The sequence below is a fragment of the Octodon degus genome, unplaced genomic scaffold, assembly GCF_000260255.1.
Source record: "Octodon degus isolate 3935 unplaced genomic scaffold, OctDeg1.0 scaffold00163, whole genome shotgun sequence".
In the NCBI taxonomy this organism is placed as follows: Eukaryota; Metazoa; Chordata; class Mammalia; order Rodentia; family Octodontidae; genus Octodon; species Octodon degus.
In genome coordinates, this window is record NW_004524739.1 from 1,161,532 (window position 1) to 1,176,026 (window position 14,495).

The window sequence follows — 14,495 nt, forward strand, 5'->3', positions numbered from 1 at the left end:
AAATAAATAAAATTTAAAAAAAAAATGGGTAGCTCATTCTAGTATAATGTCAACTATTAAAGAAATGTAAGCATTTTTTAAAATGACTATTTTGAAAAGCTGAGCATAGTAACACATCCTGTAATCCCAGCAGTTGGGAGTCTGAGGCAAGAGGATTGTCGTGAGTTTAAGGCCAGCCTAGGCTACAAAGTGACTTCAAGTCTAGCCTGCACTACATAGAGAGACCCTGTGTCAAAAAAAAAAAAAAAAAAAAAAAAAGCAAAACAAGGATTGTCAAGATAGCTTAGTGGGCTATTTGTTTATCAATAAAATTATGAAGAAAAAAAAAGGTAGTTTAGTGGACTAAAGTGCCTGCTTAGGCAAGCACAGGGACCAAGGTTCAATCCTCGGTACCACATGCTATCCCAGCCTCACCCTGAGCCAGCCAGAGTCTGAGCGTAATGGTGCATGCCTGTAATCTCGGTGCTGGGGAGGCTGAAAGCAGGAGGAGGATCGCCATAAATCCAAGCTGTATAGTGAGACCCTGTAACAACCAAGTACATAAAACAGAAAAAACAAAGTAAAATTTTTTAAAAATTGCTATTTTTATAACCATTATGTAAGTAACTATTTTAGGCAACAATATTCATTGGGTGATTAAAAACTTTTGGGTAAACATTTGATACTTGCACAATGGCAAGTATCCCCTCACAGATAACAGAGAGGAAAGAAAAGTAACATTATGGGAGCAAGAACTTGGTGAATACCACTTTAACCAGGACAAAAGACCACATATGCCGCCTGATACTGTATAATAAGTTTACAGAATCAAGCTGGGTATAGTGACACACATCTGTAATTTCAGTGCTTGGGAAGCTGGGACAAAAGGATCTCCAGCTTGATGCCAACCTGTACTACTAGCAAGACTCTGTATCAGAAAAGATAAATAGGGGCTCACAAAAGGGGCTGAGGGAGGGAAAGGGCGTGTATATATACATACGTACAAACTCATGAAGATAGTGTTTCTATCAAAATGTAATATCTAATAATCATGCAGAAATAGGACAAATCTAAACTGAAATATTTCTTTAGAACAGCTGTTTTATTCGTGTGTGTGTATGTGTATGTATTTAGTACAGAGTCTATAGGGTCTCACTAAACAGATCAGACTCGCTAGTGGTCCTCTTATTTTCAGCATCACAAGCTCTAGGTTTATAGGTGTGCACCACCATGATCGGTCTCAGTCTCAATCTCAGTTGGCTGTCTCAGTGCAACCCATGGTGATCCACCTGTTTACAGCCTCCCAAGAGCTGGGATTACAGGCCCAAGCCACTACACCCAGTCTCAATTACCATCTCAGTGAGCCCTGGGGGCGGAGCTGGCAGGGCAGGCCCGGGGATCAAACCCCTGGCCCCTGTGCCTGCATGCAGGTGCTTTAATCCGCTGAGCTATTTGGCTGGCCCTTAGATATTGACACTGTGCCAGTATTAAATTTTCTGGATTGGTAAGTAAAAGAATAGCTATGTTGTTAGAAATACACTGAAGCCAGATGAGGTTGCATATCCTGTAATCTCAGCCCTCTGAGAGGCTGAGATGGGAGGATCACAAATTTAAGTCAATCCTAGGCAGTTTAGCAATTCAGTGAGACTGCAACTCAATTTTTTTTTTTTTTTTTTTGTGGAACCAGGCATTAAATTCAAGTCCTTGTACTCTCCAGGGAAGTGCTTATTCTACTAAGCCATCTCCCCAGCCCACAACTCAGTATTAACATAAAGTGGACTAGGAATGTGGCTCTGTGCAAAGGTGTTAGGTTCAATCCTCAGACTCACAAAAGGGGCTGAGGGAGGGAAAGGGCAAAGAAAGAATAGAAAGACATGCACAACAAAACCAGTGTTGCCTCGGTAGTGTCCCAAATTTTCTGATCAAGAAGATTATGGGGCCAAAGAGGAAAGTGATCGATGACGTAGAGTGTGCCTAACGAGAGTCACATGGGGAGAAAACACTCTCTCAGGCTTTCACAGAGAGCACATTGGCCAAGCAATGGCCGTGACTCATCACATGGCTGCACTGACAAAGGTTCTACATTCTGAGGTACAGGATCTCAGGATAAATCCTGAGGGCATTTCACTGACCTTCTCAGACCAAAAAGCTACAACTCTTGTTGCACAGGTCCTGCTTTACCTTGGTCTTAACCATCCAGTAGAAAAGTATGAAGACGAAATATAGGAAGTAAAGCCATGCTATTATGTTGAGCTGTGGGGGACTCAGGTCAATAATTTCTGACATTGCCAGTTGAACAGAAGACCCAGTGCTATTATGGGCTACTGGACTCTTTTAGAATATTTTGCTGAGTTTACACACCTATAATATTCAATAATGAAACTTAGAAAAATGGAGTATAGGGGCTGGAGAGATGGCTCAGTGGTCTATAGCACCTACTTAGAACAAGCTTAGCAAAGCATCAGGGACCGCGGTTCAATCCCCCAGCACCACATGCCAGCCAGCCCCGCCCCCTGGTGGGCTGAGCTGGCCACACACTTCTTTCTCTCTCTCTCTCTCTCTCTCTCTCTCTCTCTCTCTCTCTCTCTCTCTCATAAATAAAAAGAAAAATGGAGTATACAGATGAATGTCCATTTTGTATCTGTGTATTCAAAGTGGTTAGGATAGATATATAGTTGCATTCTCTTAATGAATAGAATGATTTGTTCTAATGGTGTTTGTAAATAGGAACTCAGGTCCGCATCTTGTACAGCAATTAACCACTAAGAAGAATATATGCAGTGTGTTATTTGTTGAATCTGTACTTCCGATTTGATTTGAAACTGTCTCATTGCTATCTGTTTATCAATAAAATTTTGGAAAAAAAAACAACCAGTGTTGGTGGCACATGTCTATAATCCCAATTACTTGGGAGGATGACAAAGGATTGCAAATTCAAATCCAGTCTTTTCTATTTATCCAGTGAGACCCAGTCTCATTGCAGTGCTTGCCTAGAACATGCAAGGCTCTGGGTTCAATCGGGGAGAGAGACAGAGATTGAGGGAGTGAGAAATAGGAGGATTGAGTATAAAAGGACCTTTTATAGGTAGGTGTGCACAATGCCCAGCTTTGATGAACACTTTTAACTTTCTATTTTAAAGCACTTTCAAATATTTAAAGTTGGAACTTTACTGGCTGTGGTGGGCCACAGCCAGTAAATATGTCCTACTACACATATTCTCACATGGTTCTGGGGGAAAAAAAGTGAACTTGTGGGGTATGGATGCAGGTTGGTGGGTAGAAAGGGAAAAAGGGAGAGAAAGTATGGCAGTGTTAATCAGTTGATGTTATATGAGTGTCATTGTATTGTTGTAAGTTTAATTATTTTAAGACAGGGTCTTGCTATGCAGTTTGGGCTGGCCTTGTGCTCAGTTTTTTTGGGCTTTTTGTTGTTGTTGTTGTTGATTTTTGTTTTGCATTTAGTACAGGGTCTACAGAGACTACAGGGTCCCACTACATAGATTGGACTCATAGTGATCCTCCTATTTTCAGCCTCCCAAGCGCTAGGATTACAGGCATGCACCACACACCCAGTCTTGTGCTCAGTTTTGTAGCCCCCAGGCTGGTCTAGAACTTGCAGTGATCCTCCTGTCTCAACCTCCCAAGTGTTAGGATTACCGGCATGGCCCACCACAGCCAGTAAAGTTCCAACTTTAAATATTTGAAAGTGCTTTAAAATAGAAAGTTAAAAGTGTTCATCAAAGCTGGGCATTGTGCACACCTACCTGTAGTCCCATACTTGGACTTGGGAGGCTGAAGCAGGAAAACTCATTGCAAGTTGGAGACCATCCTGGGGTACAAAAGGAGCTCAAGGCCAGCCTGAACTGCATAGCAAGACCCTATCTCAAAAAGAAAAAAAGAAAAGCAAACTGAATACCAGATTCAGAAAGAAAAATATTATATATCAAATCTGATTATGTAAGAGATTTCAAGGATTCTCCTTTAAAGAGTCAGCAAATTGGGACCAGGGAGATGGCTCAGTAGATTAAGCGCTTGTCTGGCAAGTGCAAGGGCCTGAGTTCAATCCCTTGTTCGCAGAAAAAAAAAAAAAAGGGAGAGTCAGCATATTATAGGCTATGAGCCAATTCTAAATTGCTACCTCTTCATTTTACATTTTTTTAAAGCATATAGTTCAATGGGGTTTTTTTGTTTGTTGGGTTTTGTTTGTTTTTGACATAGAGTCTCGCTGTGCAGTTTGCGCTGGCCTTGTGCTCTCTTTTGTAGCCTCCAGGCTGATTTTGAATTTGCAAAGATCCTTCAGGTTCAACCTCCCGAGTGCTGGGATTACAGGCATGTGCCACCATGCCTGGTTAGTTCAGTGGTTTTTAAATATATTCACAAAGTTCTGCCACTATTGGTTCTAATTCTAGGACGTTTTCCCTTTTCCTTTTTTCTTTTTCTGAAAGTCTTGTTAGGCAGTTCAAGGTGGGCTGGAACTCACTATGAAACCCAGGCAGCCCTCAAACATGCAGCAGTCCTCCTGCTTCCACACCTCTGAGGACTGAGATTATGGGTGTGGTGGCACACACCTGTAATCTCAGCATTGTTTAGGCTGAGTCAGGAAGATTGTCATGAGTTCAAAGCCAGCCTAGTCTACGTGGTTCGAACCTGCCTCAAAACAAAAAACTAGAAAAAGGATCTTCTTGCTCATAGTAGGAGTCACTTCCCATCTCTCGCCCCTGGTCTTACTCCTCTAAGCTACCCCTTGACACTGTGGATTTTCCTCTTGACATTTCATATAAATAGTACAATATGTTGCTTCTTGTGTCTGGCTTTTTGCACTTAGCATAGTTTCATGTTTTATCCATGTTGTAACTTGAATCACTACTTCATTTCTTTTTATGATCAAGTAATGCTATATGTAAATACCATATTTTATCTATCCATTTATTATTTAGCAGACAGTTTGGGGTGTTTCTACTTTTTGGCTGTTTATGAGTAATACTGTCATGAACATGGATGCATACATTTTTTGTGTGCATATACTGTTTTCATTCTCTAAAATATACACCTAAGAGTGAAATTCCTGGGTCATACACTAACTCAGTGTTTAACTTTTTTTTATTCATTTATTTACTTTATTTATTTATTTGATAAAGGGTTTCACTACACAGTTCAGACTCATAGTGCCCTTCCTGTCTCAGCCTCCCCAGCGCTGGGATTACAGGAGTGTGTCACCACACCCAGTTTCAGTGGCTGGCAGTGTGCGCCTGGGTTTCAGGGCCAGCACAGCATGCAGAACCAAGGATTAAACCTGGGTCCTTTCGCTTGCCAGGCAGGCACTTAGACCACTGAGCTATCGCCCCATCCCTCAATGTTTAACTTTTTGAAGACTGCCAAACTGTTTCCTGAATTGTTGCCATTTTATATACTCAGCAGAAATATAAAATAATTTCAATTTCTCTACAACCTTACTGATACTCTTTTTTAGGAAGGTAATTATATAACTTGAATAATTCAATTAAAATTTTAAACACCAGAGCACAAATGTTAATATGTGATTAGTAGAAAATGAAACAGCCTTTCCCTGCTGTGTTAATATAAATATTGGCTTAAGGTAGCAGTATTTCTCTTACAGTCTTTTAGGCACTTAAGTGTAGAACCTGCTGGATAATATAATACAATATATTATCTCTTTTTATTATAGCTATCATAGTGGGTGGAAAGTGTTATTTCATTATAGTTTTGATTTTTATCTCCCTAGTGCCCAATGATGTTGAACATCTTTTCATGTGCTTATTGGCTATGTTTGTGTGATTTTTTTTTTTTTTTTTGAGAAATGTCTATTCAGATTCTTTGTCTATTTTCTCATTGGATTTTCTTTTTGTTGATTTATGAGTTCTTTATTCAAATGGAGTTTGAAATGTTTTCTCTCATTCTGTGTTCTTTTTACTTTCTTCATAAGAGTGCCTTCAATGCACAAAACTTTTAATGAGTTCATTTTTTTTCTTATGTCTTGTGCTTTTGGTGGTATGTCTAAGAAATCAAGATCATGAGGATAAACCTGTATTCTTCTAAATATTTCATTGTTTTAGATATATGTAAATTTCTGATCTATTTTGAGTTAATTTTTATAGATGGTGTTGAGTTGGTGTCCACCTTCATTATTTTGCATGTAAACGTCCAATTGTCCATTGGACGTTTACACAAAAGTACCATTTGTGTGAAAAGATTACACCTATTGAGTTGCCTTGACACTCTTTATAGAGATCAATTAACTATAGATGTATAGATTTATTTATGAACTCTATTCTGTTGATCCAAATGTCTATCCTGGTGCCAGTACCACTTCATAACAAATTATGAAATTGGGAAGGGTGAGTCTTTCAACTTTGTTCCTTTTCAAGATTGTTTTGGTTACGGTAGGTCCTTTGCATTGCCATATGATTTTCAAGTCTATTGCCACCTGTTTTTATAAATAAAGTTTTAGTGGAACACTGCCACACTCATTCATTTATGTATTGTCTGTCTGCTTTAGTGATTCAACAGCAGAACTGAGTGATTCAGACAGAGATCATATGGTGTGTAAAGCCTAAAATATCTCTTATCTGGCCCTTTACAGAAAAAGTTGTCAACTTTAGATGGTGGAGTAAACTCATGCTTTGAAGCACCAGAGGACCAAAGAAGGAGACAGTTATTAATTCGCTTATAATTTCAGGCAAATATTGAGTACCTACTATATACTAGGAATGTTCTAGACACTGAGAGGTGAACGTAGCAAAAAATAAGTCCAACACAGTTCTGGTCTCTTGAAGTTTCTTCAACCTGTCTTGTTCAGCTTACTCTATTCCCTTCACTGCCTTCATTCTGTATCTACAGTACACCTAGCCTATGCTTTTACATCTTTATGTTTGTTCTTCCCTCTACCTGCGATGCTTTTCCTTCAGATCTTTGTGAACTTGCTTCTCAGCATTCAGATTTCTCCTCAAATATTACTTCCTCAAAGAGGCTTTCTCTTACCTTTGTAATATATCTAAAGTATGACCTACACCATATTACAAACATTTTTGTCTTTGCTTTTTGTGGTACTGGGGGTCAAATGCAGAGGTACTCTACCACTGAGCCATATCTCCAGCCCTTTTATTTTTTATTCTGTGACAGGCTTTTGATAAATTGCCCAGGCAGGACTTGACATTGTGATCCTCTTACCTCAGCCTCCCAAATTGCCAAGGTTACAGACACAGACTGCTATACCCAGCTCATTCTTCATAGCACAGATCACAACTGAACTCATATAGTTGATCCATCTATTTTTTCCCCTTGGCACTTAAGTTCTCTTTCTTTTTTTTCTTTTGTGTATTTGGTACAGGGTCTCACTATGCAGCTCAGAGTCGTAGTGATCCTCCTGTTACAGCCTCCCTAGTGCTGGGATTACAGATGTGTGCCACCACTCAGCACGCCCAGGGCAGGGCTGGCACAGCATGTGGTACTGGGAATTGAACCCGGGTTTTTGTGCTTGCCGGGCAGGCGCTTAGGCCACTAGGCTATCTCCACAGCCCTAAAGTTCTCTTTCCTACCACAATAGCCTTTGCACGTATAAGAATGTCTAGTATCAGGCTGGAGACGAGCACAGATTTTTTAGGGTTAGATTGCAGATGTGTAGGCTCAGTGTTATGATTGTTGCCTTGCCTCACTATCCTATGAATACTTAGATTTTTAGCTAAAACATACAGAAGTTTAGATTTGAGGACAAATACAATCATTCTGGAAGCATTAATGTATTTCTTAGATTGTGCTTGAGAACCTGAGCTCTTGAGTTACAATACTCCACCTTGTCTCTATTAGTTGCTTCATGCTAAGCAGGCTACTGAACCTCTGTTAACATTTTTTTTAAATTTCTGAAGTGAGTTATTTAAGTAGTGTATTAATTTCCTATTGCTACCATCATAAACTATCACAGTAGCATTCCCACAGTAGAATATCAGCTCCAGGAGTGGCGGGGACTCTGCCTGCTTGTGCTTGGCAGTGTTGTGAGCGTCTAGGGGAACGCACTAACAGGTGCTCAGAAAATATCTTGCATAAATGAATGTCTTCCTCTCCTGCCTCAAACAGTGGCTCAAAACATTGTAAATTGTAATCCTATAGTTCTATAGATCAGAAGTCCTACACAGGTCTTACTGACTAAAATCAAGGTATTGGCAGGTATGGGTGGAGAATATAATCCATCTTACAATTGCCAGCTTCTAGAGGCTGCCCCATCTCTTGGCTCCAGGCCCCTTTCTCTGCTTTAAGGCCAACAATAGTGGCCCAGTCCCTTTCACACATCCGTATCCCTAGTCTGCAGCCAATGAAGATTTTCTAATTTTAAGTATTCAGTTGATTAAATTGAGCCCACCTACATAATCTAAGATAATATCTCCATCTCAAGGTCCGTAACCTTAATCATGTCAGCAAAGCCCTTTTGCCACCTAAAATAATGTATTCATAAGTTTCAGAGAATTAGGACATGGATATCTGTAGGGGGCCATTATTTTGCCTACCACATGTGCTCAGTTTAGTGCCATGCCCAGCTCTTTATAAGTGCTCACTAAGTGACAGTCATTCAAGGCTTTTGATTCTCTGGGATATTCCAGGTGAAGCTGTGACCTCCTGGGCACAAGTAATTTACGGCATGGTGGGAAAATGAGAGGACTAGGGACAGAAATGATGCTGACCCAGAAAGTGACTAGACGTATGTGTGGGGTTTTATCTGAATGCTGGGAAGGCAGAAAGCCTCAGGTCAGCAAGTAATTTTCCAGACTTGAGCAGAGCATGTGTCAGTCATGTCTATGAGAAAAGAACTAGGAAGAAACAACTTTCCACCCAGATGAGAATCCGTTTAGGACAAGGGAATGAGAAGGTAGAGGAACCACCTCTCTGACTAGTTATTTGGAAGATCAGCCTTGTCCATATCTTCTTAGTTCTTTCCACTTATCCTACCAGGCTCATTTGATTATTTAGGCAATAGATACCTACTGAACACTGTGCGTAATCTTGGGGCTGTGGTAAACGTAATCTACAAAGCCTGCTCTCAGGATTTAGTCTAGGGGAAGAAACAAGCATATCAACACAGAGCCATACTGTAGGAGCAGCAGGAGCCCATAAGAAGCATTCTCAGCTGGGGAGATAGCTCAGCTGTCTTAAGTGCCTGCCTGGCAAGCACAAGGACCCGAGTTTGATCCCTAGTACCATATGCCATACTGGCCCTGAAACTATCTGACCAAATAAATAATTTTTTTTAAAGCATTCTCTCCTGCATGAATTCATGAAAGCATCTTGAAGGAATTACAAACTGAGATACGAAGAATGGATTGGAATTACTCTTTAGCATACTTTGGGCCATAAGTGAACATTCTAACTCACATTGCCTCAAACAATAATGAACTGACTGGTTTGCCTAACTGGAAGGGGAGAAGATTAATGTCTAGGGTTGTTTAGTCTGGTCATTCTGACTCCATTTTTCTCTGGTTCTCTTGCTTAAGCTCTCTGTGTTGACCTTACCCTCAGGCCAACCTCCTTCAAGATGGTAAAATATGTAAAGCAATTCCAAGTTTTGGTCAGTATCCTCGGCATTCAGAGGAAGAAAGGCCTTTCCCCCATACACTCTTCTAAGAATGAGAAAGATTTTCCAGAAGCTCATAGCACCTGTTCCCGCTTGCATCTGATTGTGGTTATAGGTTCACTTCAGAGTCAATTCCTGTGGCCAAGTGAATGCTGCACTACATTGACTTAAGCTTAAGTTCCTAAACTTATTGCAAGGACAGTGGATGTGTGCTTCCTGAAACAAAACACATGGTTTGATTTGGGAAAGGGAAATAATTATTCAGTGTATATCAAAATGCAGCAGGGCATGTTGGCATATACCTGTCATCCCAGCACTTGGGAAGCTGAGGCAGAAAGATTGCTAAAGTTCAAGGCACAGGCCTTGGCTGGGTAGATGGCTCAGTGGAATAAGCGCTTCCCTGGCAAGCACAAGGGCCTGAGTCCAACCCCCAGTTCCACCAAAAAAATAAAAAAGAAAGAAATCAACTTTTAGGAAGAGAGTTTGCAATGTGTTATTGAAACTGCCCTACCAATTTGATTTGAAACTGTCTCATTGCTATTTGTTTCTCAATAAAATTATGGGAAAAAAATTTAAAAACAAAAAGTTCAAGGCAGTCTGGGCTGTGTAGTGAGTTGAAGGCCAGTGTACACTGCACAACAAAACCCTGCCTCAAAAAAATCACCACATACACAAAGTGTTGATAGAATGAGAGAAGGTAGGGCTGGCAAGATAGTTCAGCAGTCTAAAGTGCCTGCTTAGGCAAATGCACAGGGACCGTGGTTTGATCCTGGTACTACATACTGTGCCAGCCCCATCCCCAGGATGGGCTAAGCCGGCCACCAAAGAGAGAGAGAGAGAGAGAGAGAGAGAGAGAGAGAGAGAGAGAGAGAGATGAGGGAAGGTGAAACACAGAACAGTATGGTGGAATGGCTAGAAACTTATCCTCCTACCATGGAAAACACATATCCTACTCCTTCCTTTATACCTCTTTTGATTATTCATGAATCATGTGTCCTCACAATTCTAGCCTGCTGTGATTTCTGTGCATGCTTTCAACTTCGTGTCTGCTGTTAACTACCTCAAAGTCTCTCCATGTTTCTCAATTCAAATCTACACGATCAAGACTGTAGCAGATTCTCCTTGCATGAAGTAAGCTTCCAGAGACCAGGGACATTACTTGGTATACTGACATACCTCAGCATCTTGGTTATGTAGTAAGTGCTTGATAAATACGTCCTAAATTATTGAAAGATTATCCTTTCATTAGACCAGATGGTCCCTGGATGAATTTTCTATAGCAAGAGCTGTCCCTTAAAAGGACTGTTGACATATCCCTTTTACTAGTAAAAGATAATTGTTTTGTATCATCTTTGCTACTTAGCTACTATCTGAATTTTAGTTAACTTTTCTGCAAAATGAGATTGATAAAATCTGTCCTTTCAGGCTCAGATTGTGAAGAGAATTTTCGAGTATGAGAGTACTTTATAAATTGCAGGATAGCAAGCAGTTTAGTCAGTTCTGGCCATCTGTGTGTCTCTGGAAAACAGTGAAGATAGAGGGGCCAGTTCATGTGTTCAGTTCTACTTCCTAGCATTGACTTCCCTGGGAGAACCTCTTAACTAGCTGTCTTCTTGTCCCTTTCTGTTTATTCTTCCAGGGTCACTCAGGATGTGTCAACTGTCTGGAGTGGAATGAGAAAGGAGAGTAAGTATGAGCTAGAGAATGATGGACGAGAGGGTGAGGGGCCATGGAGAAGAGGATTCCTTCCTTTCAGGTGATCTAAGGGAAAAAGTAAATCAAACCAAAAGGACAGTATTGCCCTTCTTAAGTATACCCCGTGATTAGCAGCACACAGTTAAATCATCAATCTAGGTAGATTAAATTTGGATGACCTGGGGCTGGAGAGATGGCTCAGTGGTCTAAAGCACCTACTTGAAACAAGCTTGGCAAAGCACAGGGACCGTGGTTCAATCCCCAGCACCACATGCCAGCCAGACCCGCCCCCTGGTGGGCTGAGCTGGCCACACACACACACAATAAATAAATGTAATAAATAAAAATAAATAAATATAAATTTGGATGACCATCCAGACTTTTTAAAAATATCAATATATATAGGCAACTTCTTAGGACAAAATAAAAAAGAAAATACTAATATTTATAAAATAATCTTGAATTCTATGACATTTACTGTTCTTTGAGTTCTGTGTAGCCCAACTCCTTTAAGAAAGTGAAAGTGGGGGAGGGACCTGGGAACTTGAGACAGGTCAGAGCCTCTCACTCTGCTTGTAGTTTGCTGGCCTCTGGTTCCGATGACCAGCACACAATTGTGTGGGACCCGCTGCACCACAAGAAGCTGCTCTCCATGCACACAGGACACACTGCTAATATCTTCTCTGTCAAGGTGAGTATGAAAGCCATAGCAAATAGAAGGGATGTTGGGCTATGGGCATGTTCACGTTGCCATGTGTATTGTCCCAAGTGCTCCACCCAGGGAGTCACAGATGCCCTGTGGTCTGAGCATCTCATGTAGTGAGCAGTGTTGATGAGGAAAGGTTCCGAGCATGAATTTAGGTATCAGATGAACCTGGGGTCGACTCCCTTGTCTGCCTCTTGGAAATTGTGTAAACATATCACCTGACCTCTCTGAGCCCATTTCTTCCTCTTTTCCTCCCTCCTATTTTATGATACTGGTGATTGAACCTGGGGCCTTCTCATTGAGATACATCTCCAGTCCCTCTTAATTTTTTTCAGTCCCCTTTTAACAGAGTCTCCCTAAGTTGCTAAATTGCCCAGGCTGGTCTCAAACATGTGATGCTCCTGCGTCAGCCTCCCAGAGTGCTTAGATTACAGGCATGTACCAGTAGACCCATCCTGTGGTTTTGTTTGTTTGTTTTTTCAGTTTTTGTCTTTTATCAATACATGCTTGTCATGCATAATGATTATGTTTCTCATGAGTTGTTGATACATGTACATAACACACATTCTTTTTATTCCTCCCTCTCCTCCTTCCCTCCATCTTTTGGTCCTCTTTGCTTTTGCAGAAGATTTGCCTACATTTTCCTATTACTGATCTTCTATTTTGCTCTTCATATTTTAGATTTCTCATTTAAAAAGTCATGCAATATTTAATCTGGTTTTTTAAAGCGTCTGACACAGGTTCTTTCAGTTATTCTAAGAAATAAATCTTGTGACTTGTTAGTAGAAAGGAGCTGAGCTGAAAAGAGTTAGGAAAGGCACTTATAGACCATTTAAGACCTGTTATGTAAAAGTGACATGAGACTTTTTATCTTTTTTGATTATAGGGAACAAACTTAGGACATGTGGCTATGAGCCCACAGAAGCACTTGTGGTCCTGGGGAAGGGAGACAATGTCTGATATGTAGGGATATTTCAAAAAGGTAGAACAGCCTTCTGTGATATGTAAATATAGCTCTCAGACTGTCCTACATTGGGTACTTTGTCTGCTAGGTTTACAGTTGGAAGAAGTAACCTGAGAGGAAGAGCCTTTCCAATCTGAAAGTCTATAGTAGAGGTATATGAGAGTATAAAGCTGGCCACCAGAAGGCCTCACTAATCTAAGAAATATTTCCCTCATTAATATCAAGAGAAATGACAAGGTACCTGAACCATAAAGTAGATTAGAACTGAAAACCTACTTCCTTCCCTGAACTCTGCCTCTTCCCCAAGTTCTGATTCTTACTTGTTTCAAGGGCCCATTCTAGGTGAATTTTGTGATTTTTTAAAGGCAAAACTGGCATTTCATCTCTTACCTGACCAGTAAAGACTGCTGCCCCTCAAAAGTGTTAGGCTTAGTTTGGATCTGTGTAATCAGACCCAGGAAAAGGAACCTGAGCCATCTACTTGGCATCCTAGAACACAAAACATTAAGTATAGAGACCAGAATTTGACATCAGACTTAAAATTTGCTAATGGTAAGACCTTGAACAAGGCACTTATATTCAAAAAAAAGTGGAAAAAGATTCTGCTCTGCCCAGATAGTCAAAACACTAGTTACAGTATTTCACCCGTGCACTCCCCCTGGTGGCAGCTACAGTATGTGACAGGTATGGCAGCTACCGGCCTGTGATGAGGGCTTTCTTCTTCTGTTCAGGAAGTTAAGTGCTATCTCCAGACACGATGAAAGACTAATTGTCTCTGAACATGATAGAATTCCATTTCATCCAACCTTTGTCCTCTAAGCAGTGAAGAAACATATATGGGAAAGGAAATTTGATCTTCTGTGAACATTTGAACTCAAGGGGGACTTACTTATTTAAATGCACAATGATGCCCCACTTGGCAACACCCGTGTTCAGCCATGGTGTGAATTAAGAGAAAGTTTTCAGTTAAAAAGAGAAACAAGATATTTTAATCTTTTGAATTCAAGATAAGAGAAAAACTCAACTAACACCACCTCCAAATACTTTCTTCTCAAAATTAGGTAATAGAAGCCAGGTGTGGTGGTACATGTCTGTAATCTCAGCACTCAGGAGGCTAAGGCAGGAGGATCAGGAGTTCGAGGCCAGCCTGGACTACATAACCCAACCCTGTCTCAAAGAAAAACAAAAGTTAGGTGATAGAATTAATACTTTCTAAAAAGTTATTATCGAAAGTAGTATTGTGACTGTTTTGTTTGTGCTGGATGTTCTCCGGAATACTGAGTTCTGAATTTCATCAGAATAGTGGGGCTCCCATTCTTTATAATACCTGCATAGATCTCTTGATGGTCAGGTGCTCCCCAAGTCCAACATTTGAGCTCTGTCAACTGTGCTAGTATAAGTACTGTCTGTATTTCTGTTCAGGTCCCTTTCCATTTTGGATTATTTTTAGAAGTAAAAGTTTTAGGACCAGTGAGATAGTTCAATGGACTGAGCCCCTGCTTAGGCAAGCACAGGGACCAGGGTTCAGTCCCAGGCACCATATGCCCTGCCATCCCCACCCCTAGGTACAC

At 40.7% G+C, this 14,495-nt stretch overlaps 1 protein-coding gene across 1 annotated transcript in view; it reads left to right on the forward strand.

The window, feature by feature from the left end:
* Window positions 1-14,495, forward strand: part of Wdtc1 (WD and tetratricopeptide repeats 1) — a 75,225-nt gene that overhangs the window by 41,840 nt on the left and 18,890 nt on the right. Inside the window, exons 4-5 of the mRNA XM_004642862.2 lie at window positions 11,199-11,245; window positions 11,834-11,945. Of these exons, the coding sequence (XP_004642919.1) occupies window positions 11,199-11,245; window positions 11,834-11,945 (159 nt within the window). The remainder of the gene's footprint in view (window positions 1-11,198; window positions 11,246-11,833; window positions 11,946-14,495) is intronic.